This window comes from Arachis ipaensis, chromosome B06 (genome assembly GCF_000816755.2).
Source record: "Arachis ipaensis cultivar K30076 chromosome B06, Araip1.1, whole genome shotgun sequence".
Lineage (NCBI taxonomy): Eukaryota > Viridiplantae > Streptophyta > Magnoliopsida > Fabales > Fabaceae > Arachis > Arachis ipaensis.
In genome coordinates, this window is record NC_029790.2 from 122,460,475 (window position 1) to 122,485,614 (window position 25,140).

Consider the following 25,140-nt stretch of genomic DNA (forward strand, 5'->3'; position numbering starts at 1 on the left):
TAGCATTTGGTTAGTCTTAGCCATTTCTTACTTTTAATCACTTTTGATGTCATTACTTAATCAAATCGGAAAGCTCTTGGTTTCTCCTTAATGAACTATGACACTTATGATTGATGTGAAAAAAATTTCATATCTGCATAATTTTCTATATCTATTGGAGATGTTACAGGAATGAAAATTATCTAACACTTTTGGTGGTACATGGGCAGAACATCTAGAGAGGAGTAAAAACTTTTGCATCATCATTTTAACATTTTTGCTCTAGAATATATTTGCTACTAAAATCATAATTTCTTACATGATTGTAGCCATAATTTTTCTTACATAATTTCTTAAATTCAAAGAAAATATACAGAAATAGTGATCAATAGTGAATTGCTTTATCTAATGGCAGTTTCTTTATAGATACTAGAAATGGATGATGTAATAGTGGTGCATACTGGAGGTTGCCATAGGAAGAGCTATTTTATATAGTATATATATCTAGTGATAGTTGTTTATATAGCGTGTATAAATTTTCAAACTGAACCCACTAGAACTTGATTTCATAAAAATACTTATATTCTTTAGCTAATTGAAATGGCACAAGGTAACAATAATTTCTTTTAATGTGGATTAGAAAATTGAATTTTAACAATTATATATAAGCTTACCAATACAATGATAAATAAACACTTCAGGTTTATTCCAATGCACCGGATGGGAATGAACCATTGGCTTTGGACATGGGAAGCACGGGAAAGGGTCAGGTATGGATTAATGGAGAGAGCATAAGAAGATACTGGATGGCTTATGGAAATGGTGGGTGCAATTCTTACAAATATCTTGAGATGATTCCACTTTGCTGTAAAGTGCCAACCCATGGGAAGCAAAAGGTGCTTTTTCATTATTATTATTTTATCTCCAATACTCTTTAACTTTTGATATTCTTACATTATTCTTTTTATTTATTTAGTAAGTTTTTTGTTTTTGTTTTGTCCTTTCCAACTTCTCTCCAAAAAGATTGATATAAGCATTACTTTTCTGTTTGAGAATGTACAAAACAATGAAGCAGTATCTTTTATGTTGCTCTTAACACCTTTCTTTATTAGTGTGCTGTTAGCTTCCATAAGTATCTAGATTTTGTTGTTGCATTACGTTGTTTGTCTATATCAATGAAGAGTAACTGAGGAATAATTATGTTAATTATTTCTTTTTCTTCCACTATTTTCTTTTCTTTGATTTGTCACACTGGCTTTTGTAAATTTGATTTTTGTTGAAACTGAGAACAGTTGTATTAGTTTTCATTCCTAGGTGGATGAAGATGTTGTTGCATTGTGTTATTTGTTTGACAATGAATTATGAGTAATTAATGAATTATGGTTTTCTTTGGAACTACAATACTTTCCAAAGACTGAGAAGTATTCTCCTTTGTCTACTGTAGGTGATGATTTGGAGAGTTGACAGAAGGAACGGGTTGCGGTAGCAAATTCATGCCAGATTGACTGCAGCCACAGCAAGGGTCAAGGACTTAGAATGTTTCATTTATTGTTGATATTTGTCTTATTAACTATTATCAATACTTAAAGTATGTGTTGAGATACATAAGTGCTCAAATTCAATTTGGAACACTTATGTGGCATTAAAAAAACATTTGTATATGTCTTTTTAACATTATTTGTATTTGTTGTTTGAAAAGATGTAATATTTGGAGCAAATGGTGATGGAATTGGTAAAATGAAATAAAAATGGATCAGAGATTGAGACATGAATTTCATGTTCAATTGCCAATGATCCTTGAATCAAGGGTTAAGGATGCACTTGGATTTAAAGATATATCAAAGTTTAAAATTAAAATATTTCTGTCTGTCATTTTTTATCATAAACAAATATCTAATCTATTGTTGTTTGTAAGACCAATTTCTTATTGCTTTTTATTTTTTTTCCAACATTTTTTATCATAAAATTAAAATATTTTTGTCTTTGTCTTTGTTGCAAACTGCTACATCTTGATGTAAATGGATTTTTGAGTTTTTTGTTGAGATCATGTGTGAGTATGATACTGTGATCTTTCTCTATTGTTGATCTTTGGCCAATACTTAATTTAGATTTGTTTTTAGATTGTGCTCTCTCTTTTTTTCTTATTTATTTGTTTTGTTTTCACTTTCAAAATTATCCCAGATAAAAAGTCAAACTATTTTGTGTAAGTTTCTGCAATTAAAAAGTTTCACTGCTACAAATTTATTTGTTCTATTTTCATTCTCACCTTTTTATGTTAGTACATCATCTAAACCTATGTTAAAAAGTGATAATTTATTAGCTAATATTCCTATGAGAAGTGCTAGGTAGTCAAAATATAATGCATAATATAGATATAGTACAGAATAAATACCAATTTCATGATAAGCGAGTGGAGTACACCTGCTTATCAATAACATACTTATCACTCTACCTTCTTCTCCATGCCTGGAGCAATTAATTTTATTCCCAAAATTAATTTCAATTTCCTCTCAATCAAATCCCTAAAAATCTCTCATCTACATTTATATCAATTAAAATGCAATTTCTATCCATTGAATTAACATCCGAAAACACTCCGAAAAGCCACCCAAGTGAAAGATCAAGATTTTTCTTCCCATTTCATTCGAGCCATAACCCCAGAACCGAGAAAAACAAAAAGACGCAGAGAGGAGAAAACCCAGTAGGTTCGTCGTCGGAGCATCGCATAGCCTTATCTCTGACTCCTATAGGTATGTTATCTAGTTTCATGTTTCAATTAATTGGCATTTTGGGGATCCATTATCTGTTGTTGTATGTGGCTGGAGTCGATGTTAACGATGAAAGTTTTGGTCTTTATCTCACGTTGATAGGAAAAAGGGAAAAAGGAAAAGCTTGAAAAAGATGGCATTTTGGGGGTGGAGATGAAGGAAAGTCATCAAAAGAGGGTTTTTTTTTTTCATTTTCATAAGTAGCCATGATTTTTCTTGGTGTGTTACGGTTCCCCTGATTTCTGATCTGTTCAACGGTGGTTTGAATTGCTATTTTGTGTGCTTGGTGTTGTGCTTTCTTTCAAGTAGTTAATAATGTGACAAACTTGAAGCAGTCATTTCGTTCAAGTTACCTCCATATTTCGAAGGTCACCACTGTAAAAGCTGAGCATCGCATAGCCTTATCTCTGACTCCTATAGGTATGTTATATAGTTTCATGTTTCGATTAATTGGCATATTGGGGCCCCATTATCAGTTGTTGTATGCTGCTGGAATCGATATTAATTATGAAAGTTTTGGTCTTTATCTCACATTGATGGGTTTGGGAAAAGGAAAAACTTGCAAAGATTTTATTTTGGGGTGGAGATGAAGGGAAGGCATCAAAAATGGGTTTTTTTTTTTTTTTTAATTTTGATAAGCATCCATGATTTTTCTGCGATGTTACGGTTCCACTAATTTTTTATCTGTTCAACCGTGGATTGATTTGCTATTTTGCGTGCTTGGTGTTGTGCTTTCTTTCAAGTTATTAACTGTGTGACAAATGTAAATAGCCATTTCTTGCCTCCATACTTCGAAGGTCTCCACTGAAAAAGTCGCGATTGTGTCTCTAGATGATAAAGTTGAGACGAAGGAGTAGAGAAAGAGCGAAATCGCTTTCATTCTAGCTGCTTCAGTACCTTTCATTTTTTTGTTCTCTTTCTCAATTCTACTATGAGACAGAAAAAAAATATGAATAAAGTATTTTTTCATGTGTGTCACTAAGATTATGTATTTTTTAATAGTTGACTGATTATGGTAGTTAACTATAGTGGGAGTACATTAGGAGTACTTAAGGTTAGTGGCAAATTATTTTTTTTTTAGATTTTTGTTTTTATTCATGTAAAGAAAAAAAATCCTGCTAGATACGGATGCAATAAAGATGTTATGCCTTGATATTTTTTTAGTGTGAATTGCTTTATCTTTATGAAAGGTTGCGTTGGAATTTTGCATTGAATTTTTTTAGTGTGAATTGCTTTATCTTTATTGGTGTTTGATAAGAACTGAACATAAAGACATATATGAATATTTTAAATAATGGTATATAGTTAAACAAATTAATTCACTCAATTTTGGAGAGTTACTTTAGTGAAATGATTATGAGAATGATGGATACATAGTAAATAATCATGATTTTTGTATTGAACCAACCTAATTAGTATGGTTATCACAACAATCACGGTAGAAATAGAGAATCAGATATGAGGGAGGATCATAATTTCATATGCAATCTTTTGATGTCATACTTTTTGTTCAAAGTTATTTGCAAGCAAAGTTGTTAGATTAGGTGGATATCGAATTTAAAATTTTATAGAGATTAACAAGAACTCTCAAAAAATTAGACATGTAAATGGTATTTTGAGGGGCCATTGTGATAGTATAATGATAGAGCAAGATATGTTTCAATCATAGATGTTATACTAAGCAAAGTTGTTAGCGTATCTATGCTATTGATAAACATGTTGGTATGTTATGATTAATTAAAGTGGGTTATTTGAGTATATATAGCAATTGTTTGTAAACAGGTGTTCAAAAAACAATAAGTAGGCATGGCTCGTACCAGGAGCAAAAAAGAGACACATAAAAATAACACTCCCGAAAGAAGACCGCAAAAAAAAACTGATGGACCAAAAAAGGTACGTTGAATGGTTAGCGGTGAATTAACTATAAACTCAGGATATTGTGTTTTAATAGTAAATATTAAAACTGACATTCTCCTTCGTTGTCACTTTGTATTGATTATGAATGTTTGTGTAGAAAACACTGGTATCTAGGTGCTCGCCATGTTGCGTGGCTTCAGTTATGAAGCAATTAGGTTCAGACGCGGGCAGAGAGAAAATAATGGAGGTGCAGAACATGGGATTTGGCTGGCTGTAATATGTGTCTGAATGGGCTGTCAACCAAGATACGATGGTGGCATTAGCATCTTCATATAGTCGGGAAGAGAATTCTTTGATCGTCGGAACAAGAAAAATCCCCATATCGGTTCAATCTATTGCGCGGTGTTTCGGACTACCGAACCATGGTAAGAAATCCTCCAAATAAAATAGGAATAAAAGGAAAAAAATTATCCACAATAATCTTGTTGAGTATATGTTTTCGGTAAAATTAGCCATTAAAGATTTGGACTGCATCGACTCATTTTATATTTGGCAGGGAATAGTTTCAAAATTCCAGAAACACCAGCAGAGCACCAACTTGTTAATGGCTTCACATGAAAGACACAAGCAGATCTGAAAAGGAATGTTATCACATGCTCGATGCAGTCCGATGCCGATAGAATCAACTTCTGGAGACAGTTCTTCATGTTGATAGCGAAGTGTTTGTTCTTTCCCTCGCCGAAGGCCACCATTTCAGACATACATATACGGGCTGCCATTGATGTATCTAACCCAAGGAAGATATATTGGGCGAGGTACATTTATGATTTTCAAATTGAGGGAGTTCTGAGGTTTCAGGATGTGGGAAAGAAGACAATGGATGGATGTATGTTCGCATTACTGGTGAGCTGTATATCCCTAACCTTTGATTTGTTGTTTGTTATTCTATAGTATACCTTGTTTATAGCAATTACTATAACTTTCAGATTATATATCTCCATGCTAACAAGAATGGAGATTTAGGAAGATATAATGAGAGAGAACCGTGGATTAGAGACTGGTCGCTTGCTAATCTGAAGAAGATGGATGAAGAGGAAAGTACATCTCACTCGGTGAGGCATATGATAGATATATAATCTTTTAATAGTGATAACTGTAAAAGATATATTAATCGGATCACTTCTCTTAAGCTCTGATGAAAATAAAACTTATACTTTGTCCACTGTAGGAGCTTCTAAATTTAATTGGGAAGATGTCTGGGTTACGGAAAAAGCACAACCATGTATCAAAGAGAGGTTGCATTAGGAAAAAAAAAAAGTCTAATAGAAAGACTCGTAAAGAAGCTCCCACGGTAGATGAAAATGAGACCGACATACCGGCTGGTCATGCATCACCTACTAAATCTGATGAACATCCTTCCAAAAAAGGCAATTCAATAATTTTTCAGTTTTGTTATAAAATTTTATTGCTCTAACTTGCGTTTTTTTAATAGTATTCTAGTATAAATATTTTTCAGATTTTGCATCTTTTTAATCGTATATAAAGTTTTACCATGTATTGAGTAATTAATTATTTATCTAATTTTAGAAGTGTGATATTGATGCTGTAACTTGTAAATCTATCTTTAAAAAACTGTTGGAGCTACTTATCTTGAGCATGTAATAGACTTGACATATGTAAATACATCTTTTTGTGTTTTAGCATTCACTTCATAACATAATAACTTTGAAAACTATGTGTCATCTTCCTTATGTGCATAGCTAAATACCCTTTACTAAGCTGCTTTGGTTTTAATGTGCAACATGGATGACAGTTTGATGAGCGTTATTCCAATTAAATAAAGATCTAAGAAATGTCAATACTCCTTACTTTAAATAGTATTTCGAATAGCTAATTTTTGTCTTATTAGTTTGGATGTTATGTATCCCTGACACATGATGTTATCCGTGTGGCCTTATGGATGTTAACTGATTGGAATTACGGATGTTATTGTCCATTCTATACTATACTCGGCACGAAGCAGCCTTGGATAAAATTTTGAATTAAACTCATTTATATATTTGGGTGTACTAGATTTACTTGATCGGGTTATATTTGTGCTAGGTGACCTTTTTTATTATTAATTATAGTTGTTCATCCTCAAATTTATTTAAACAGAAATTGTAGCCAAGATTCACAAAACAAATGCATTGAGGGGATAAAGTGTGTACGAACAAGACATGTATGAAAACGCCCACAGGGGAGAAGACATTGGCTGACACGCCAATGGTAAATGCAGCAGATGATAATGTTAATGAAGGGCCTTCCGAGGAAAGGCAAGTTACTGATTTTTCAGTTATAGTATGAATTTTTAATGCTCTAATTTGCCTCATTTTAATAGTACACTAGTATAAATTTTTTTTTGTTTGGACATCTGTGTTGACATAATTAATCATTACATTTGTTTGTATATAAAATTCTACCATCTATCAAGTAATTTTAATATACGTTACCTACGTATAATATTGTGCTTAGTTGAGGAGGATGGCAACGCTAAGAGTTGTAACTTGTGGTTTTATCTTGAATAGGAATTTGAATAGCTAATATTTATCATTTAAATTCGGATGTTATGCATGCCTCATACCCGATGTTATCTGTGTGGCATTATGGTTGATAAATGGTTGGCACTGCGGATGTTACTATCCATTTTTTACTGTATTCTGCACAAAGAAGCTTTGGGTAAACTTTCGAATTAACATCATTTACACATTTAAGCGTACTATATTTACTTGATCTGATCAAATTTTTATCAGGTGTCTTTTGTTATTATCACATATAGCTGTTCAACTTATAATTTATTTAAACAGAAACTATAGTCAAGAGTCCAAAAACAGGTCCATTAGGGGGAATACTGTGAGTATGAAGAAGACATCTGCTGAAACGCCCACAGGGGATGAGACAATGCCTGACACACCTGTTGAAAACGGAACAGATGATAATATTAATGAAGGACCTTTAAAGAAAAAGGCAAGTTAGATGAATTTAACAATAATACGAAGTATTGATAATTATAGTAGGTGCATGATTTTTTATCTCTGACTCTTTACTGCTTTTGAGGTGGAATGTTTAATCAATAATAGAAGTTATCCATCTAATCTTATGCTGGTTACACAACTTACTTTATTTTACTTCGCGCTCAATTAAGAGCACTTAATTTTTAAGAGCACTCAGTTAAGAGCACTTAAATGTTAATGAATGTGCAGGGAATCCGGAGAACTTGCAATGGTAGTGTATGTTGCGCCAGAGGACCCATCTCAAGTTGACTTTCCAATCCCGTCATTCTCGCTTGGCATCACTCAGATGCACATACCGGACTCAACGTCAGGATCTCCGGTAACAACTGAAGGAAATGCAACTCTGGAACTTGAAGCACCAGAAAACATAAGAAAAACAAAAGTTGTGGTGGATACACTAATGCCATCTGGGGGTGCTGCAAGGCCTACAGGTGATGACATGAACAGGATATACAAGTAGGTGATAGATCGTAGGGGTGCAAAGAATGCCACGCTCGCGTGGATTCGCAATGGTGATGATGTTCAGCTGCAGCGAGCGGACCTTCAATCACTGAGATGGCGTAGAAGAGTAAGCGATACGGTAAGACCAAACAAAAAAAATATAATCAATTGCTGAGTATGTGTTCTGCATTAAAGAGCTATGAAATGCAATGCGTTTATTCTATTCAGATGGTTGATTACTGTTGTGCTATATTCAACGCTTCGAGCAACGCAAGGTTCTGCACGGATTTTTACTGTATTCCGCCGAGACTAATGGTTATTGCAATCTGTCCTTACCCACTTAATATTAATTAATACCTATAATTGCCTCGGTGAAGGATACTCTAAATTATTTCATTAGGTGTTTAACTAATACAAAATGGGTTTGCAGGCCCTAATATTGACTGATGACAATATTGAACGATGTGCCGGCACGAACACTGGTTTTGTCCCTGTTCTTAGCAGCTTCATGGGCCGCGGGCAGCACTGGTTCGATGCGGGGAAGGTGAAACAAGTTAAATATGTAAGTAATTCACGTACTTACCTATCCACACACAAAATCTATTTTTTATTACAAGAATGCGAAGAAAAAATAATTGTATGCTAACATGCTTTATTCAATGATGAAGTGGTTTGTTCCAGTGTGTCGAGATGATCACTAGTGGCTATATGTACTCCACCGGTAGACTAATAACCGATGGATATTAGACTCCATGCACAATGGCCCACACTCCGAGTGCCGAGAGAAAATAGATAAATATATAGTAAGTGAGAATAGATTTGATGATGCATATTTTTTCGGGTGTTAGGTGTTACCTTCCATGTACTTTTTTTTTATATTTTCCACCCTAATTTTTTCTATCTGGCTTGTCGAATGGCTTTCTTCTCCAAGAGTTGGCAGCAACTGTAGACCCGAATGTAGTATTCACAACTGAGGGCTATGAGTGTTTCTATGAAACAAGGCTCCAAAAACAATCAAATGGGTAAGTCTAGAGATGAAAATGAAAAAGGGTTAAAAAAATCAACCCACACAAAAATTTTTTAATATGTTGGCATGACTTTTTGTTGTTTGTGATGCATAGGTGGGACTGTGGTGTATGTGTCATTAAATGGATGGAAATGTGGGATCCAAAGAGCTTGGCAGAAGATGATTTGAATATGCCTATTTGGACGACGGTTAGTGAAATCCAAAACATATGCTGATGCTTATTTGCGTATTTAATAATTGATAAATAACTCTTTTTTGATGAATTCTACTTATAATGGCTGGATTTATATTTGCTTCTTCAAAGTATTTTATACCAAACACAAATACATCTGTTTGTCACCACAGGCCCAGCTGCAACAAATTTGGAAAGAAATTGTAACTGACATACCAATTTGCAAAGACAACATCTCCAGGAGTGAGGTAGAGGGTGTACTCAATGTGCCATGTCACCATGTGGAGGATAGGGGAAAGAAGAAAAATATTGAAGACCCTTGGACGAATCTAAGGACAAGATCACTGGTTCGAAGGGCGGAACGGGCTAAGAAAGCTAAACGGAACTTTAAGCCATAAATCCCTTTTAGAGTTGGTCTGTGTGTGTTTTATGTTAATTTGATTTTAGAAATTAATGGATGTTATCATGGAATACAGATGGATGTTATTGGATTTAAACCAAAACCGGGTGCATCTTTTTTAAAGGGTTACCTATACTGGACAGCAGGATAAATATATCTACAAACAATTAATTAGGACTAGAGTTACTGTGTGTATTTACGGTTAATATGGTTGCAAGATTTATTGGATTTTATCATGAAATACTTGCGAATGTTTTTGGATTTGGGCTGAAAAAAAAAACACAAGAATTCAATATCACAGTAAATAATTATGTATGAAAAAAATTGTTTTTAAATTCTTAGTTTATTTTTTTATATGTGTTTGGCTTGTTTTTGCTCAGATAGAGAACACATTGATTGAAGTTTGACCTTTCTTTCATATATCCAATAAAAAAATTTTAATTGAACTATGAAATTATCCATACTTAACAGCCAGCTAAAAATATCTATGTCCAAGCAATAAATGCTCGATCGTCGTTGTTATTCTAATAAATTAGAGGATTTTATTGGATGTAAACAAAATACATGCCTAGATATGACTTTTTGATGTCTAATTTTTTAAATAATAAAATAAAGACCTTATTGTGTACGAATACTTTTACAATTCAAGTTTAAACTTCATGTAATGCACCAAATTATCATAATGATCAAATTATCAACTGAACATTTATTCTTTTAGATATTAGTAAGAAATAATAACAGTAAAAAGAGTAAAGGAATAAAAAATGGTATATTAGTTGCCCAAGTATGTTATTATATTTTGTTTAATAATGGTATATGAAGTTGTAGTAAGGTAAAATAAAGTTGAGTATATTAAAATATATAAAACAAACCCAATAGACCACCAAATCATTATACAGGAAAATAACGTTGAAGCATGGGCAAAGTACAAAGTACGTAGTTGCTAAACTCTAATGCTTATGATATGTAGTGCTGTTAAACTTTGAATCCTCCAAAAATACTTCCTGTGACAAAAAATTTAAAAACAAAACAAAGAGGAAACAATAAATAAATGGACATGACATTAATGCTATAGAAAATACACTAGGTACACATACACAATTGTTCGGCGTTATGGAATGAATTCAATAGTGATATGAAGGAACCAGAATGTATAGCCAAATTGTCTGTAATTTCTGAACAAGCCCATTGCGTATCTTTGTAGGAAGATGCCACATTGGTAGGAGATGGTTGTGCATTAGCATTAGGTCCCTTAACACAAATCATATTGAAAAATAACATCATAACTTATCATCCATTCAACACACTTAAAATAAACAAATGACGTGAAAAAAGGGTAGATCTCATGTGTACTTTGTTGTGATTGTGAGTGTTTTTGTGTTTGCGTGCCCTCTTTTTAATAGATTTTTCTAGATCTGTCCCAAGTCTGGTGGACATTGGACAACCTCGCGTAGGAACACGACGTGGGCCCTGTAGCTCATCCATGCCAACGGAACACTCATCACGCGTATGTGACTTAATTGCACTTGGTACATGTACAGCTTGATGCTCGGATTCCTTGTGTTCTTTGAGCTTGTGCCGAGCACTGTCCATGACATCATGCAATATAGCAGCAACCTCGGAGTAGCTACGAAATCCTGAGCGACGTTGTAAAAATCAGAACACAATTCCCTAAAAATGGTCATGCTTTCATCAGAACGGTCCATGTCAATGCTACTCCTGATGTATGTGTGTTTCCAACTAACATTCTTACTCCATCGGGATAGAATGTATTGTAAGGATACTACTGTTACACGAAAATATAAAAGAACAGCAAGACTGTGGCAGCACAGAATACCATTCGATTGGAACATAAATCAATCACATTGAACTTCTGATGACTGCGAGCAATACACGACTTGGTATCTGCTATACACTAACATGTCAAACACCATATTTTGTTGGTCAACTTCACAAACTATACTTGTGCCATGACGGTTGATTGAGGAGATGTCACAATCGGTCTTTTTTAAAAATTGATCCTGAACGTCTCGAAACATGGAGTTTGTATATTCTCTCTGGAACTGCTTCTCTATTGGTGAGCTGGAAACACAAGAGATAATCCCCCTTAAATCAGCAGCGTCACACTCAAGCTCATTTTGCTCCTTATCTATAACACATTTTTGGTATTGGCGAACAAATTGCAACAAAGAGCTCTTACTGTTTAAGTACTTATCGAAAACTGAATGCATGCTCTCGCTACACTGTGTGCTCCTCATGCCAGCCCAGAATTCGTCCTTGAAAAATACTGGCACCCACATGTGTCGGTCAGCAAACATATCTGCCAATGAATAGGGAAAACACAAAATGCAAAAAAATAGCGTACGTTAACCCTTAAGTGCAACATCCATATTGACTATAAAATAACATATATAAAGAAGCCACACAGAGGCAGTAATAAACCGGAAGATTATACTACCATTTAGCCACCTAGAGTTGTGGAGGTCATACTCTTTAATAAAATTGTACCAATCTCTCTCAAATGAGTCCTTAGATTTGGATTCAAAGACAATCCTCTTCATGCACGTGTTGAGCTGATCGAAACGACGGTAACCTACCAGCTTGTTTGATATCTTATTTAGGATATGCTATATGCACCATCTATGGCGTGTGTGTGGTAATGGGGTCTCTAACGCAGAACGCATCTGCAGGGATTGATCTGTTATAACACATATGGGGCCTTACCCATGCACTTCAACCAAGTACAAAAAAGCCATTGGAATGTACGAGTGTCCTCATTCCGCAATAATGCGCACCCAAGAAGCGTAGATATCCCATGGTGGTTGACACCTACGAAAGACCCAAACGGCATGTCGTACCTAAACAATGGAAATATAAAAACATGTAACATAGGTGTAAACTCCAAATGCCTTAGCTGAAAAAAAAATCTAATTAAGTCGAACAAAAAAATAATAATTTGGTACCTATTAGTCTTGTAAGTAGTGTCAAACGTCACAACATCACCAAAATATTCCCATGCAGCTCTACATCGAGCATCGGCCCAAAACACATTTCTAATGCTATGGTTTTCGTCCACATCTATTTCAAAGAAAAAGTTTGGATTGAGCTCCTTCATCAGTGAGAAGTGCTTAAGTAACTCTTTTGGATCCGTCTCATCCCCGGAAATGCGTAAGTGACGACTAATGTAATTTCTAACATCCTTCTCCGTAAAGGTGAAGTTGGCAGGGCCACTGGCGGCATTGAATAGTGTCTGGTATGTCTTACTCGGTCTAATACCAACTTGGTCGTTTTGCTGTATCAGGTCCTTCACATGCATACTTAGCTGATGGTTTGCTGAAAACATTCCAGATAGCTTCAGATTAAGCGGGTGTGAGTGGGATACCTCTACTCGAGAAATTCTCCACTGTTCTGTCATCTTATCTAATGCCAAATAGCAACGGACTTTGCAGTTTGTTGAGGCCACCGTTTTCCTTCTCTTGGGTGCCTTTACACGGGATGTGCGGTATCCATCTATGTTACAATGCAAAGCCTGATTAATAACCACTCTCTGACCGTTTCTAGTCTCCCAACCAGTGGTTCTTATTTTGACGACAAAACCAGTCCTAGCCGCATATCGGTAATAATATGTACGCGCATCTTCTAATGTGCCAAAGCACATTCCCTCCTCGAGCTATAGCTCCTCATCACCAATGGCTTGATTTATGACCTGGAAAAAAAAAAGAAAAAATAAATAAATGAAATTCTACCTAATAGTTAACTATACAAAAGTGGCTAATTTCACTATCGAGTATAACAAATAAAATACACTACTGTAATTTTAGGTGCTAATTTCGTTTTATTATGTATGTTAACGTGGATGTTAACTTCGTATAATTATGGATGTTATTCATATGAACTTATTGATTGCATAAAACATGAACTTTACAGGAATGTTATGCATATAACTAAAGTGTCAAAATTGACAGTTCACTAAATAGTTCAATATAATTATAATTGAGGATACAATTAGTACCATACTCGATACAGTGAATATTGTATGACTGTTCTGGTTCTTGAAATAATAATAACAATAGAAATAATACTTCATATATAGACATAAAAACATAATATGTCTATTTTGATTTTTTTTTTGTCTAATAAAAATTTGTCGATAAATAAAATAAAATGTTCCAATCTTTTAAAAAGATAATATAAAAATTTTATAGTTTTTTTTATGGATTAATGAGCTGGTCATGATAAAATAAGTTTAATTATATCAAAAATAACATAGGTATTTATTTAAATAAATATTATTTCTTTCGTCCACATTTGCACAAAAAAAAATACAGCATAGACCAAAAGGCCATAATCGACAGGATTTTAGAATAATAAATTATAGTGCCTAGTCTTTCTTTCCTGTTGTCTTATTTGTTTCTTTTTTCTATTTAATCAAAAAAAAATTAGTGAGAAAAATAAAAAAATTTAAATACTAATTACCAAAAAAATTAAATACTCAAACAAAAAATACTTTTTATTTTAGAGATCAATATGATAAAAATATTTTTAAAAATTAAAAAATATAACAAAAATAAAAAAATTATTTTTCTTTACATAAATAACTAAAGTGCATATAACTAAAGTGCTAAAAAATAATGATTAAGAATATTATGCATATAACTAAAGTGCTAAAAAATACACAAAAAATAATCCGGATTATTACCATATCTCATCAGAACTAGTGTAGTTTTTCATATTCTCAGAAATTGATTGACTGATAACAATCTCGTCGGGTGAATCCGTCTGTTGTTCAAATTCTTCAGCACCTTCTGCCATAGGTACTGTATTAAGGTTGAAATCAATTGCCATACAAATTACAATGATAAAGACGATTTCTTGTAAAATTTCTTGGCTTATACACTATTATGCTTACAATGGTGTTATTCTTATGATTTTTGAATGAAGATGATTGAATTAACATAAGGTATATATTAGGGTAGGTTACATGTTTTATATCTCTAATAATTGATGATAAATACCATAACGGACAAAGAATCAATTACAATTATTTAATGTAATTGATATCATAATTACCGTTCTTAATTATAACTATTATTAATTTTTATTGTATTTTTTAATATAAAAAACAAATTATAAAAAAGAATATTAAGTATTAATTACAAAAATACCTAATAAAAAGGGATATGATTTCATAATTAATATCATTAATAAATAGATTTGATAAGAATATGATAAGTGAAATGCTAATAGACTGGGATAAAAAATAACACTATTATTAAGTGATATAAATGAAATAAATTATGAAAAATTTTAGCTAATTACGACAAAAAAGTTTTGGTTACCAAACTTTTTCCTATTCCTATATGCTTTGTGTTAGTCACAATTGGTTCATTCCTTTTTCTAATATTTTCTTCATCTTCGTGAATTGTTTAAATATTTTTGGGTAGGCACCCTCCTCCCGTCAGACTTCCTTCTCTCCTCCATTCTATGACCCACCATCTCAGCATTCTCCTCTACCTCCACGGCTCCCCTCTTCAACCCAATAATTGGATTAAGCTCTCCGAACGATGTTTTTCGAGCTAAGTGCTTTAGTTTCAGCTTCTTATTTCTACTCATCAGAATTTTTGAGTTTTTCCCAACTTGGAATGAACCCGAATTCTCAAGTTCTCCCTCGATTCTCTGAGCTGAGTTCTCTTTCATCATTCTGATATCTTCGATATCTTCACTTTGCCTCGCCACTGTTGTGTTGAATTGAGAGATTTGTAGTATTCCTGGACTTCTATTTTCATCCGAATCCCCTTTATCTTCGTTCCTGTTTCTATTTGAAACAGAGTTTTTCTCAAAACTTTTAATGAGACTAACTGGTGTTGGTCGTCTTGCTACCTGTGCCAAACCATATTCCTATCTTCTTTTATTTGGGTGCTGATTCTCCTTCATCTCTTCTATTTTCCACCCGACAAAGCTCGCATTTAGATTTGCCCTCCATCTTGCCTCCAAGTTTTAATCTTCATGTGTGCCTTCCATGATTATGCTGCAGTTTTTGGAATCATGACCTATGAATCCACAAAAACAGCAATATAATCCTAAACGTTCATACTTCAAAAGCACCTCCGCAACACTTTCACCTGGGCATGCTATTTTGATTGTTTGCTTCAGCTGTTTTGTCACGTCCATGTTCACTCTCACCTTCATCAATCGATCAATTTATCAAATTTATCATACTAACAAACTAAACATTTGATATATATTATAATAACATACTAAACATTTGATATAATAGTTAAAATTTATCAAATTTTATATAGATAAATTTTTTTGGGCAAGTTACTTAAATAAATAAATTGGAGAAGAAATTTACCTGAATGTGCAAAACGGTTTCTTGTTACCTGCATGTGCAAAATGGCATTTTTATGTAAACCGTGGCAACCCACCACGGTTTCTAATCGTACATAAACCGTGGAGACCCATAGCGGATTAGGGTTTAGGAAAATTGAACGTAAACCGTGGTAGGTCACCACGGTTTACTAACGAAAATTTGCATGCATAAACCGTGGAGGGTCACCACGGTTTATGAAGGAATGCATTTGCACGTAAAACCCTGTGGGTCACCACGGTTTACGTTGACAGGAAGTCTATATATATGTTGGTGAATGAAGCTCCATAAGAGATCATTTTCACAATGGCTAGTGAGGAAGAGAGTTTTCTTGCCTTAGTGCATTGCTCTGGGAAAATAAAAAAAAGCAAAAGCAAAGGTGTGAAGTTTACCGACAGAGAACCACTAAGTGTTTTCATCAGGTCGTCGATGACTTTGTCAGATCTGAAGAACAGCATCTTGGAGAAGCTTGGCGTGTTGGGTAGCAAGTGGGTGAAGAAACTATTCTACAAGATTCCCATGGCGGTTGTATCGACCGGTGTTCAGTATGAAACCTTTGCGGTTAAGGCTGATGAAGATATTAGGGTTCTGTTCTACTGTGTACGGAGTTTTCCGGAGATCAGAATCCATGAGTTGTTCGCGAAGTTGGAGGTTGGTGTCGATAGTTCTGGGGCATCCGCGCCAGTTCCCTGCCCAGCTGCCGCGGGTGGTGCATCTAGTTCGATGCCTGCGGTCAGACCGTATGTTCCGCCGGTTCAATCACCTTCGTTTGCGGCTGATTTAGACCCAACAGAGGTTGTTGGTTCTATACCTTTGGAGAATGCAGCAGTTATTGAGCCTCCGCACGTTGTGGGCACCGGTGGTGGCCTCGTACCTTATATCGAAGACTTTGGTGGACCTGATCAAGTAGAAAATGCAATGCGTGACGAAGAGTCTGACCAGGAGCCTGTTGATATTGATGGTGACAGCGACGATGACAGACGAGGCGATCCACATGCGCAGCATAGGCCAGGAAGTTCTGGTTCTCATCACTACCCTCCACACTTCTCGACACTAAACTTGGAAGCTCTTGGTCAACAGGAAGACAGCGGTAATAGAGTGGGGGGATCTTCTGCAGAATTTCAGATTGGGCAATCATTCCAGAGTAAAGATGAAGCTGTGCTGAGTGTAAAAGACTATAGCATCCGGCGAGGTGTTGAGTACAGAGTCGTCGAATCGGATCATTTGAAGTATCATGGAAAATGCAAGGAATTCGGCAAGGGTTGTACTTGGTTGATTCGTGTAGCGCTTCGTGCACGAAAGGGGACTTGGGAGGTTAGGAGGTACAACGGGCCACACACATGCCTCGCAACTTCTATTTCAAGTGATCACCGTCAGCTGGATTACCACGTTATCTGTGCGAGGATTCTTCCTATGGTTAGGGCAGATGCTGCGGTTACGGTAAAGGTACTTCAACAAGCGACAGAAGCTGATTACGGTTTCAGGCCTAGTTACAGGAAGGTTTGGATGGCTAAGCAGAAGGCAGTGGCAGAAATATATGGAGATTGGGAAGAGTCTTATGCGGAGTTGCCACGTTGGATTCTTGGGATCCAGGCGACAATGCCGGGAACAATCACGGTGCTGAAGACGTCTCCTGTTCGGATTGGTGGTGGGGTTGATGAGTCCACCGAGTACTTTCACCGGCTATTCTGGACATTTTCACCCTGTATCGAGGCATTCCGGCATTGCAAGCCCCTCGTCAGTATTGATGGTACCCACTTGTATGGGAAGTATGGAGGGACGCTGCTGTTGGCGATAGCTCAGGACGGGAACTCGAACATCCTCCCGATAGAATTTGCCCTTGTGGAGGGCGAAAATGCAGAGTCGTGGTCATTCTTCTTGTCCAATCTCCGAGAGCATGTGACTCCTCAGGAGGGTATCCTTGTTATCTCTGACAGGCATAATGGCATCAAGGCAGCGCTTGAGGCACCTGAGACTGGGTGGCTGCCTCCTCGGGCGTTCCGGGCTTACTGTATTAGGCATGTGGCTGCGAATTTCGCCCTAACATTCAAAGGTAAGGACTCCAGGAGGCTGTTGGTGAATGCTGCCTACGCAAAGACTGAGGCTGAGTTTTACTACTGGTTTGACATCATGCGGACTGAGAATCCGGCAATGTGTGACTGGGCCAACCGGATGGAGTATGACAAATGGACCCAACATCAGGATGCTGGTCGACGGTTCGGGCACATGACCACAAACATCAGTGAATGTGTGAACTCCGTGCTAAAGGGAACTCGCAACCTGCCGGTCACATCTTTGGTTAAGTCAACCTACGGGAGGCTTGCTCAGCTATTTGTGGTTCGGGGACAGACAGCAGCCGCACAACTAGGTTCTGGGCATGAATTCTGTCAGGCGTTGGTAAAGTCTATTGATCGGAACCTAAGAGACTCGAGGTGCTTCACTGTGACATTATATGACAGGCAGCAGTCCGAGTACACCGTCGCGGAGACAACACCAACCGGCAAGTTCTCCCTGGGCAGCTATAGAGTCTCCCTTAAAGATCACCGATGCGACTGTGGCCACTTTCAGGCGCTGCATTATCCTTGTTGCCACGCCATTGCGTGTTGCGCCTACTCCCGGCTAAATTGGGCGTCATATGTTCACGAGGTGTATCGTATGAGTGAGGTGTTCAACGTCTACAAGGAGGGGTTTCTCCCACCTATCCCTGAAGGACTATGGCCTCCATATGCTGGGCCTACCATCATTCCTGACCCTAATCTGCGGCGTGCAAAGGAAGGTCGTCCAAGGGTAACCAGGATCCGTGGAAGTATGGATCAGTCTCAGGAGAACCAGCCGAAGCGATGTGGACTATGCCGTCAGCCGGGGCATACGTGGAGGAACTGTCACCAGCGAAGCCAGAGTGGTGGAGGGGATGCGTAGATCTCATGTCCTGTAACATGCAGTCTATGATGTTTCAGTTGCATCAGGGTCTAGATAATGTTAGTAATGTATGTTTGGTTAAGTCTGTGACTGTCAACATGTTTATCTAATGCAAAAATTTCATATGTAATAATTCCTGTTATTTTACCTATTAATGTATCGTTCATTATAATGTAAACCGTAGAGCTAAATATCAAAGCAGCTGATAGCAGATCAAACTGATTGGTCAAAAGAAAAATAACATTTAACATAAGTCTGAAAGCGATAAACACTAAGTAGCATGCTCAATACATAAATTAACAAAGTCCCTAACGGACAGTTACATATAATATAACTAATCAGAACCCTCAATGGTGTCACTGTCATCATCGTCGAACTGGCCAAGCAGGTGACCTCCGGTACCACACAAAGGAGGACGCCTCACACGCCTAGGTCTCTGATCTGCCTCTGGTGCTGAGGGCTGTGCGGGAACGGCGCTGAAAGCAGAGGCAGGTGTCCCTCCTAACGCAAACCATGGGTCAGACGGAGAAACTGCAGGCTCGTTGAGGTCCACTGGCAACTGAGCCTGAACATCGTCAATCCTGGGCTGCTGCTCAGCAAACTGGGCATGCTCCTCAGGCATCTGTGGCCTATAATGAGTATCATCCTCCCTAAGCATGTCTGCTATGTCCATGTAGAACTCGGACTGAGTAACAGGATCATCAATGTCCATCCCGACAGCCGCGGTAGTAAACTCGGCAAAAGCATGTGGGCTAACGTGTCCAAAGAGCTGAGAGCTAGAACCCACCTCGAACGTCGGCCGATCCATAGCTGATGGTGATCCAACTACCTCCTCACCGGGCACGTGATGACTGCCGTCCCCCTGCTCCGATGGTCTTCTATCAGGCGCACCTCGACGGATAGGCCTCGCAGGTGGCCGTCTGCCTCTACGTCGAGGAACACGGTAGTCCACTGCATCCGCAGGCTCAGCATCAGGAACATCCTCCTCTAAACGGTCCGCAAACTCCCTCCACTCGCGATCGGTGGTACAGGTCCCTATACGGCGACGCCGATCGACTCGTCTGTTATCTGGTCTGTCATAAACGTGCACTCTAGGAGGTGCTTGCGACGACCCTCTGTGGCGCGCCTCCTCAGTCAGCACAATCGGCCTCGGATCCTGAAATGCTACATCTGGGGATAGGAACCTGTGCGCCACACGGCACCACCAGTCCAAGTACTCTGCTGATGGACCAGGGTCCATGACTCGATCGACCCATATGACTGACCGAAGCCTGTCCTCCCAATGCTGGTGCCACTCCTGATAATATGAAGGAAACCACCGGTCCCCACCCCTACCGTCCTTCGCATGTAGCCAATCTATGTTCAGTGCTGGCTCTGGGAGATGCTGAACACCCCCGAACTGGGGTAGAACCCTATCGACCAGGTGCCACTCGATCGCAGCAAAATATATCAGGCTAGTCACGGCCGTCCATAGCCGTCGGTGCTCGTCAGCTAGTATCTCCGGATGAATGACAGCACCAACATCAACAGAAGAATAAGGCTCCCACACAAACTGCATAGAAACAGTAAGAGTTTGCTGAGACAGTGACATTTAACAAAAACTAGTACAGGTATCAGTAATAAATAAATGACTCACATCGTGGGGACTCAGCCGATCCAGTGCAAGGCGTGCGGAAAGTAATCTCTGTGCCCCTGCATCGTTCCTCGGCACAAACTCAGCCCACCTACAATTTTAATTGAAATGATGTCAAAACAAACCATAACACATGATGTATTTAATATTTATTAACGGATAATACTAAACCCTACCTGGAAGCAAGAGGAAACCCGAACCGGTCAAAACCAGTGGGCCTCAGAGTGGGAAACCTCCAGAAAATCCAAGACTGTAGTAGCTGTAGCGGCCCAGCCAAGTTAACGACGTTCCTGTTTGTACCACGACAAAGACACCTATACAACCATGCCAGTGCAGCGGAGCCCCAGCTATATCTGCCCAAGTCGTCCAACGATGCCAAATAAGGCAACCAGCGAAGGTGGACCCGGTTTGCGTTCTTGTCCGCAAACAGCTGAGACGACAACAGCATCAGGATATAAGCACGTGCGTATACACGCACGGTCTCATCAGTAGCATCTGTAGGGAGAACCCGGAACCTCTCGTGGAACCATGTGTAGCACACTGTCATCTGCTTGATTTTACTCTGTGGAGGTAACTCCCCGAACAACTCCCGAAACCACACCCATGCTGGTCTACCGTGTTCCATCAGATTCTCAAACTCATTCAAGCACCCACTAACGGGCACACTATCAATCGGCAAACCCAGCTGATACGCAACATCCTGTAAAGTAATGGTGCACTCACCAAACGGCATATGGAACGTGTGGGTCTCCGGACGCCACCGCTCAATAAATGCGCTAAGGAGAGACTCATCAACCCAGAACCACTGACTATTTAGCCTAGCCAGATGATACAAGCCCGCAGTCTCCAGATACGGTATAATCCGGTCATGTAAGGGCATATTCTGCTGCCTCTTAACGGCGCTAATAACCCTACTAGGCTGCAAAACGTGGGTAACAAAATCCCTTAACATACAACCATTACAAACAACATCAAACATAATTTTCGTAAAAATTATTAGACTCGTCACATTAAATTCATTGATTCTCTTAGTGTGTAATACACCGTCAAGCTACGAATACTATGCACTCATTATAACAATATAAATACAGAAAAAAAATATTATTCAATAAAATATTTACATTTATAACAAAATATTTTAGAAAAATACTATTAACCAGACTTACAAGATAAATAAGCATAATAAAATATGCATTATTCAGTAGACAATATTAATAAATGCCTCACATTTGGATTGACAGTAACCATAATAATATCAATATTTATGTAAATAACATTAATCAGAATAACAATACAAATAAACATAATAAAATATTTTTACTAACAATATCCCTAATAATATCAATTGCTACATTAGTATGAATTTTAATAACAATAATAACGACAGAAACAGTAACTAACCTCTTCGCTCTTCGTCGCTGCCACGTGAGCGACGCCATTTAGTCGGTACAAGCGATCCTCACCCTCCATTGGCTCCACCACCCACTTCTCCTTCAAACCTCCAAAGTTTCCCAAATCCTCTCAACACAACAACTTCCTTTTTTTTTTTTCCTTACCAAATGATCCGTCCTAACCTTCCACGGATTACTTATATAGCCACACACACGTAAACCGTGGTGACCCACAGGGTTTTACGTGCAAATGCATTCCTTCATAAACCGTGGTGACCCTCCACGGTTTATGCATGCAAATTTTCGTTAGTAAACCGTGGTGACCTACCACGGTTTACGTTCAATTTTCCTAAACCCTAATCCGCTATGGGTCTCCACGGTTTATGTACGATTAGAAACCGTGGTGGGTTGCCACGGTTTACATAAAAATGCCATTTTGCACATGCAGGTAACAAGAAACAGTTTTGCACATTCTGGTAAATATTTTCTCCAATTTATTTATTTAGGTAACTTGCCCAATTTTTTTCCATGAATATGCAAACTGATTCTTAAAGTTAAAATTTATCAAATTTTATATATTATCAAATTTTATATAGATCAATTTATGGATTATGATAGATTTTACTCTTTTAGCCCATGTTAGATTTAATTTGCCAAATACTGATTGATCTAAGAGTTTAGATTAAAAATTAGCTGAAATACATTAAAAAAAATGTGAATTCTACCATACCCTCTCTAAAATAAAGGATAAATTACCTCTTGTGATATATATATATTAAAAGTGATTCACCATATGAGTTCTATGAAGTCGAAGAGATCTTTATGAATGCAATTGATATATTTAAAGGTAGAGGAGAGTTTGGCTCTCTTATGGTCCGTGATAATAGAAGTCATAAAAACATTTAGAAAGATTCTTTAAATCTTCAAGTCATAAACACAGTTAAAGACATTGTTGTTGATGATGTCAAATACAAGTTTCAAGGGATGGTAAATTCGAATCCTCATGAGGTTAAAGACATTGTCGATGAGGTGGAGATCAAGTCGAATTCAATTGTAGACAATAGGATTTGTAAGACGAGGTGACAATTATGCACAAGAATTTAATCACTTTCAGGGAACAAAAGTTTTGCGGATAGTGAACTCCGAAGATGTTATCATCATACAGAAGAAGATGGAGGAGGCGTAGTGGGTGTACGGTGAAGTTGGGAACCTATGTAGCAGAGATTCTCCGTACTTCGGTAGCACAAATGTTGTCATGCATGTTGAATACGTACTTGCACCTTGTTGATGGGTTTATGAGTTCATTACAAAAAAATTTCTCCAACAATGGCTCCCACCACCACTACCATAGACTGGTGGTACTAAACTAAATTTAAAAAATCACAAGAGAGAAAAAGAAAAATAAAAAATATATACTTAATTGTTATAGTTAACATTCAACTTAATTGTAATTATAAATACTATATATATCACAAAGAATAATTTACCTTTTATTTTATACAGGGTATGATAGCATTTACCTTAAAATATATTATAATATTTTTATATAATTTGCAATAAAAAATATAAATTTAATTTTGATGTACGGTCAGTATAAAGCAGTTTTATACATACATTAATCACGTAATGTCACATCATCCAAAGTAACTATTATTTTTATTGATCGCGTGATTGGATGACTGTGTAAATTTTACACCGTCAATGCATCAAAATTAAACACAAAAAGATATACACATGATTGATTTATTGAATTAAAAAATATAGTATAGGGACAAAATAATTTTTAAAAATACATTATCATAGTTCACAATTGTTTTTATCTTGTATAAGCTTTAGAGTTTTAACTTTCATTTTTAGTTTTATAGACTTACTGTAAACCCGTTCAATTTTTTTAGATCGTTGATTTATAATTTGACCCAAAAAGGAGAGCAGAAAGTTTCTGAAGATTTTCAATACACCTTCAATACTGCCATTAAAATCAAAGCTCAGATTACAAAACAGCCAAAGTTCAAAATAAAACAGTAAAAAGCATCACACAATACACCTACTTTTAAACAATTCAACTTGCACAGTAAACACTTTACATGCTCCTGCTTATGTGAAGTTACTACTTACTCCATTGCATCCAGCCATCCACCATAAATTAAGCATGAGACCACAATTACAATGATCTCATTTCATTCCCGCGCATGTAATTTCTATTTTCTCACACTATTTATATTACTTTTTTCTTTTTTGGTCATACACACTATTTATATTACTTATCTAGTATTTATTCCTCAAGCACCCAATGAATACTAGTTTGCCCTTTAACTTAAAGGATTGTGTCTTATAATCTCCTAGAATATATAATGTTGTCGTGGCCCAATCATATTATAAAAAAGGTTAAAAAAGAGGATCGGATAATGCGAAGAAAAATAAAAGAAAATCCATAAGTATCACATCACAAAATAATAGCAACAAATATAAATATGAAATATGAAATATCCACTAGCAGGCAGGACAGTTTGCCTCCACCACAAAAATCATTTTGTTGTTATTATTATTGTTGTTATTGATTGCAATACGATATTCCCCGCCATCATCCAACCACACATCTTTTGTGTAAATCCATCCCAAACAGACAGGCAAACACCAACAACGTATAACTGAACAGGGTAAAGCACATAAAAATATAAATATAAAACATAAAACAAATAATAAAAAATTATATCTTGGGTGATCGTTCGTTTCGTATTACCGTAGTCTCCCTCACACTCCCTATGGTAACATGTAATGTATCTACAAGTGACACGTGGTGTTCTTCGTCGTGATGAACCCGCGTCTGGCGGCCGGAGCCTTCTGGCCTTCGTATCTGTGCTTCTTCAAGCCTTCTCCTCCGCCACTGGCCAATGCTGGAATCTTCCGCTTCGACTTCGTGTTTCAAAGGAAGAATAAGAGTGGACGGCTCCGTAGACCCTTCAACTTTTTCGTTAGCGCCCAACTTTCCAACTCCTTCTCCTTCAATTTTGGACTCGACTCTTCGGTACCTATATATCTCGTCTTCTTATCATCTGTTATACACATCTATATGTCCTAACTTGAAGTTGAAATATGTGCCGTGTACAAGTTAGGAAGTCAATCGTTCATG

At 37.0% G+C, this 25,140-nt stretch overlaps 3 protein-coding genes and 1 long non-coding RNA gene across 4 annotated transcripts in view; 3 read left to right on the forward strand and 1 right to left on the reverse strand.

Moving 5' to 3' along the window:
* On the forward strand, positions 774–2,220 carry LOC107648430. The gene is made up of 2 exons (XR_001621922.2): positions 774–875; positions 1,424–2,220. It is a non-coding gene; the product is annotated as an uncharacterized LOC107648430 (long non-coding RNA).
* Positions 11,554–13,355, reverse strand: LOC107647455 (protein FAR1-RELATED SEQUENCE 5-like). The gene is made up of 3 exons (XM_016351528.1): positions 12,661–13,355; positions 12,464–12,555; positions 11,554–12,017 (listed from the first exon to the last, which is right to left on the reverse strand). The coding sequence occupies exons 1-3, from the start codon at positions 13,353–13,355 to the stop codon at positions 11,554–11,556; spliced, it is 1,251 nt and encodes a 416-aa protein (XP_016207014.1).
* Positions 16,497–18,986, forward strand: LOC107647456. Its single transcript, XM_016351529.1, has one exon. It carries the CDS (start codon positions 16,497–16,499, stop codon positions 18,984–18,986), a length of 2,490 nt encoding a protein of 829 aa, XP_016207015.1.
* LOC107605066 (NAD kinase 2, chloroplastic) overlaps positions 24,703–25,140 on the forward strand; it is a gene marked incomplete in the record, with an annotated part of 6,784 nt that continues 6,346 nt past the window's right edge. The window contains 1 exon segment of the mRNA XM_016306807.2: positions 24,703–25,035. Within this exon segment, the coding sequence (XP_016162293.1) occupies positions 24,823–25,035 (213 nt within the window).

What these genes read in the sequence shown, in the direction of transcription:
- LOC107647456 (XM_016351529.1), top strand. Translation starts at nt 16,497, where the DNA reads ATGACTTTGTCAGATCTGAAGAACAGCATCTTGGAGAAGCTTGGCGTG.
- LOC107647455 (XM_016351528.1), bottom strand. Translation starts at nt 13,355, where the DNA reads ATGTGCTTTGGCACATTAGAAGATGCGCGTACATATTATTACCGATAT. An exon ending in ACTACTTACAAGACTAATAG is followed by an intron (nt 12,556 to 12,660) that starts GTACCAAATTAT and finishes TCCATTGTTTAG; the next exon opens with GTACGACATGCCGTTTGGGT. An exon ending in ATTGCGGAATGAGGACACTC is followed by an intron (nt 12,018 to 12,463) that starts GTACATTCCAAT and finishes ATTCATTGGCAG; the next exon opens with ATATGTTTGCTGACCGACAC.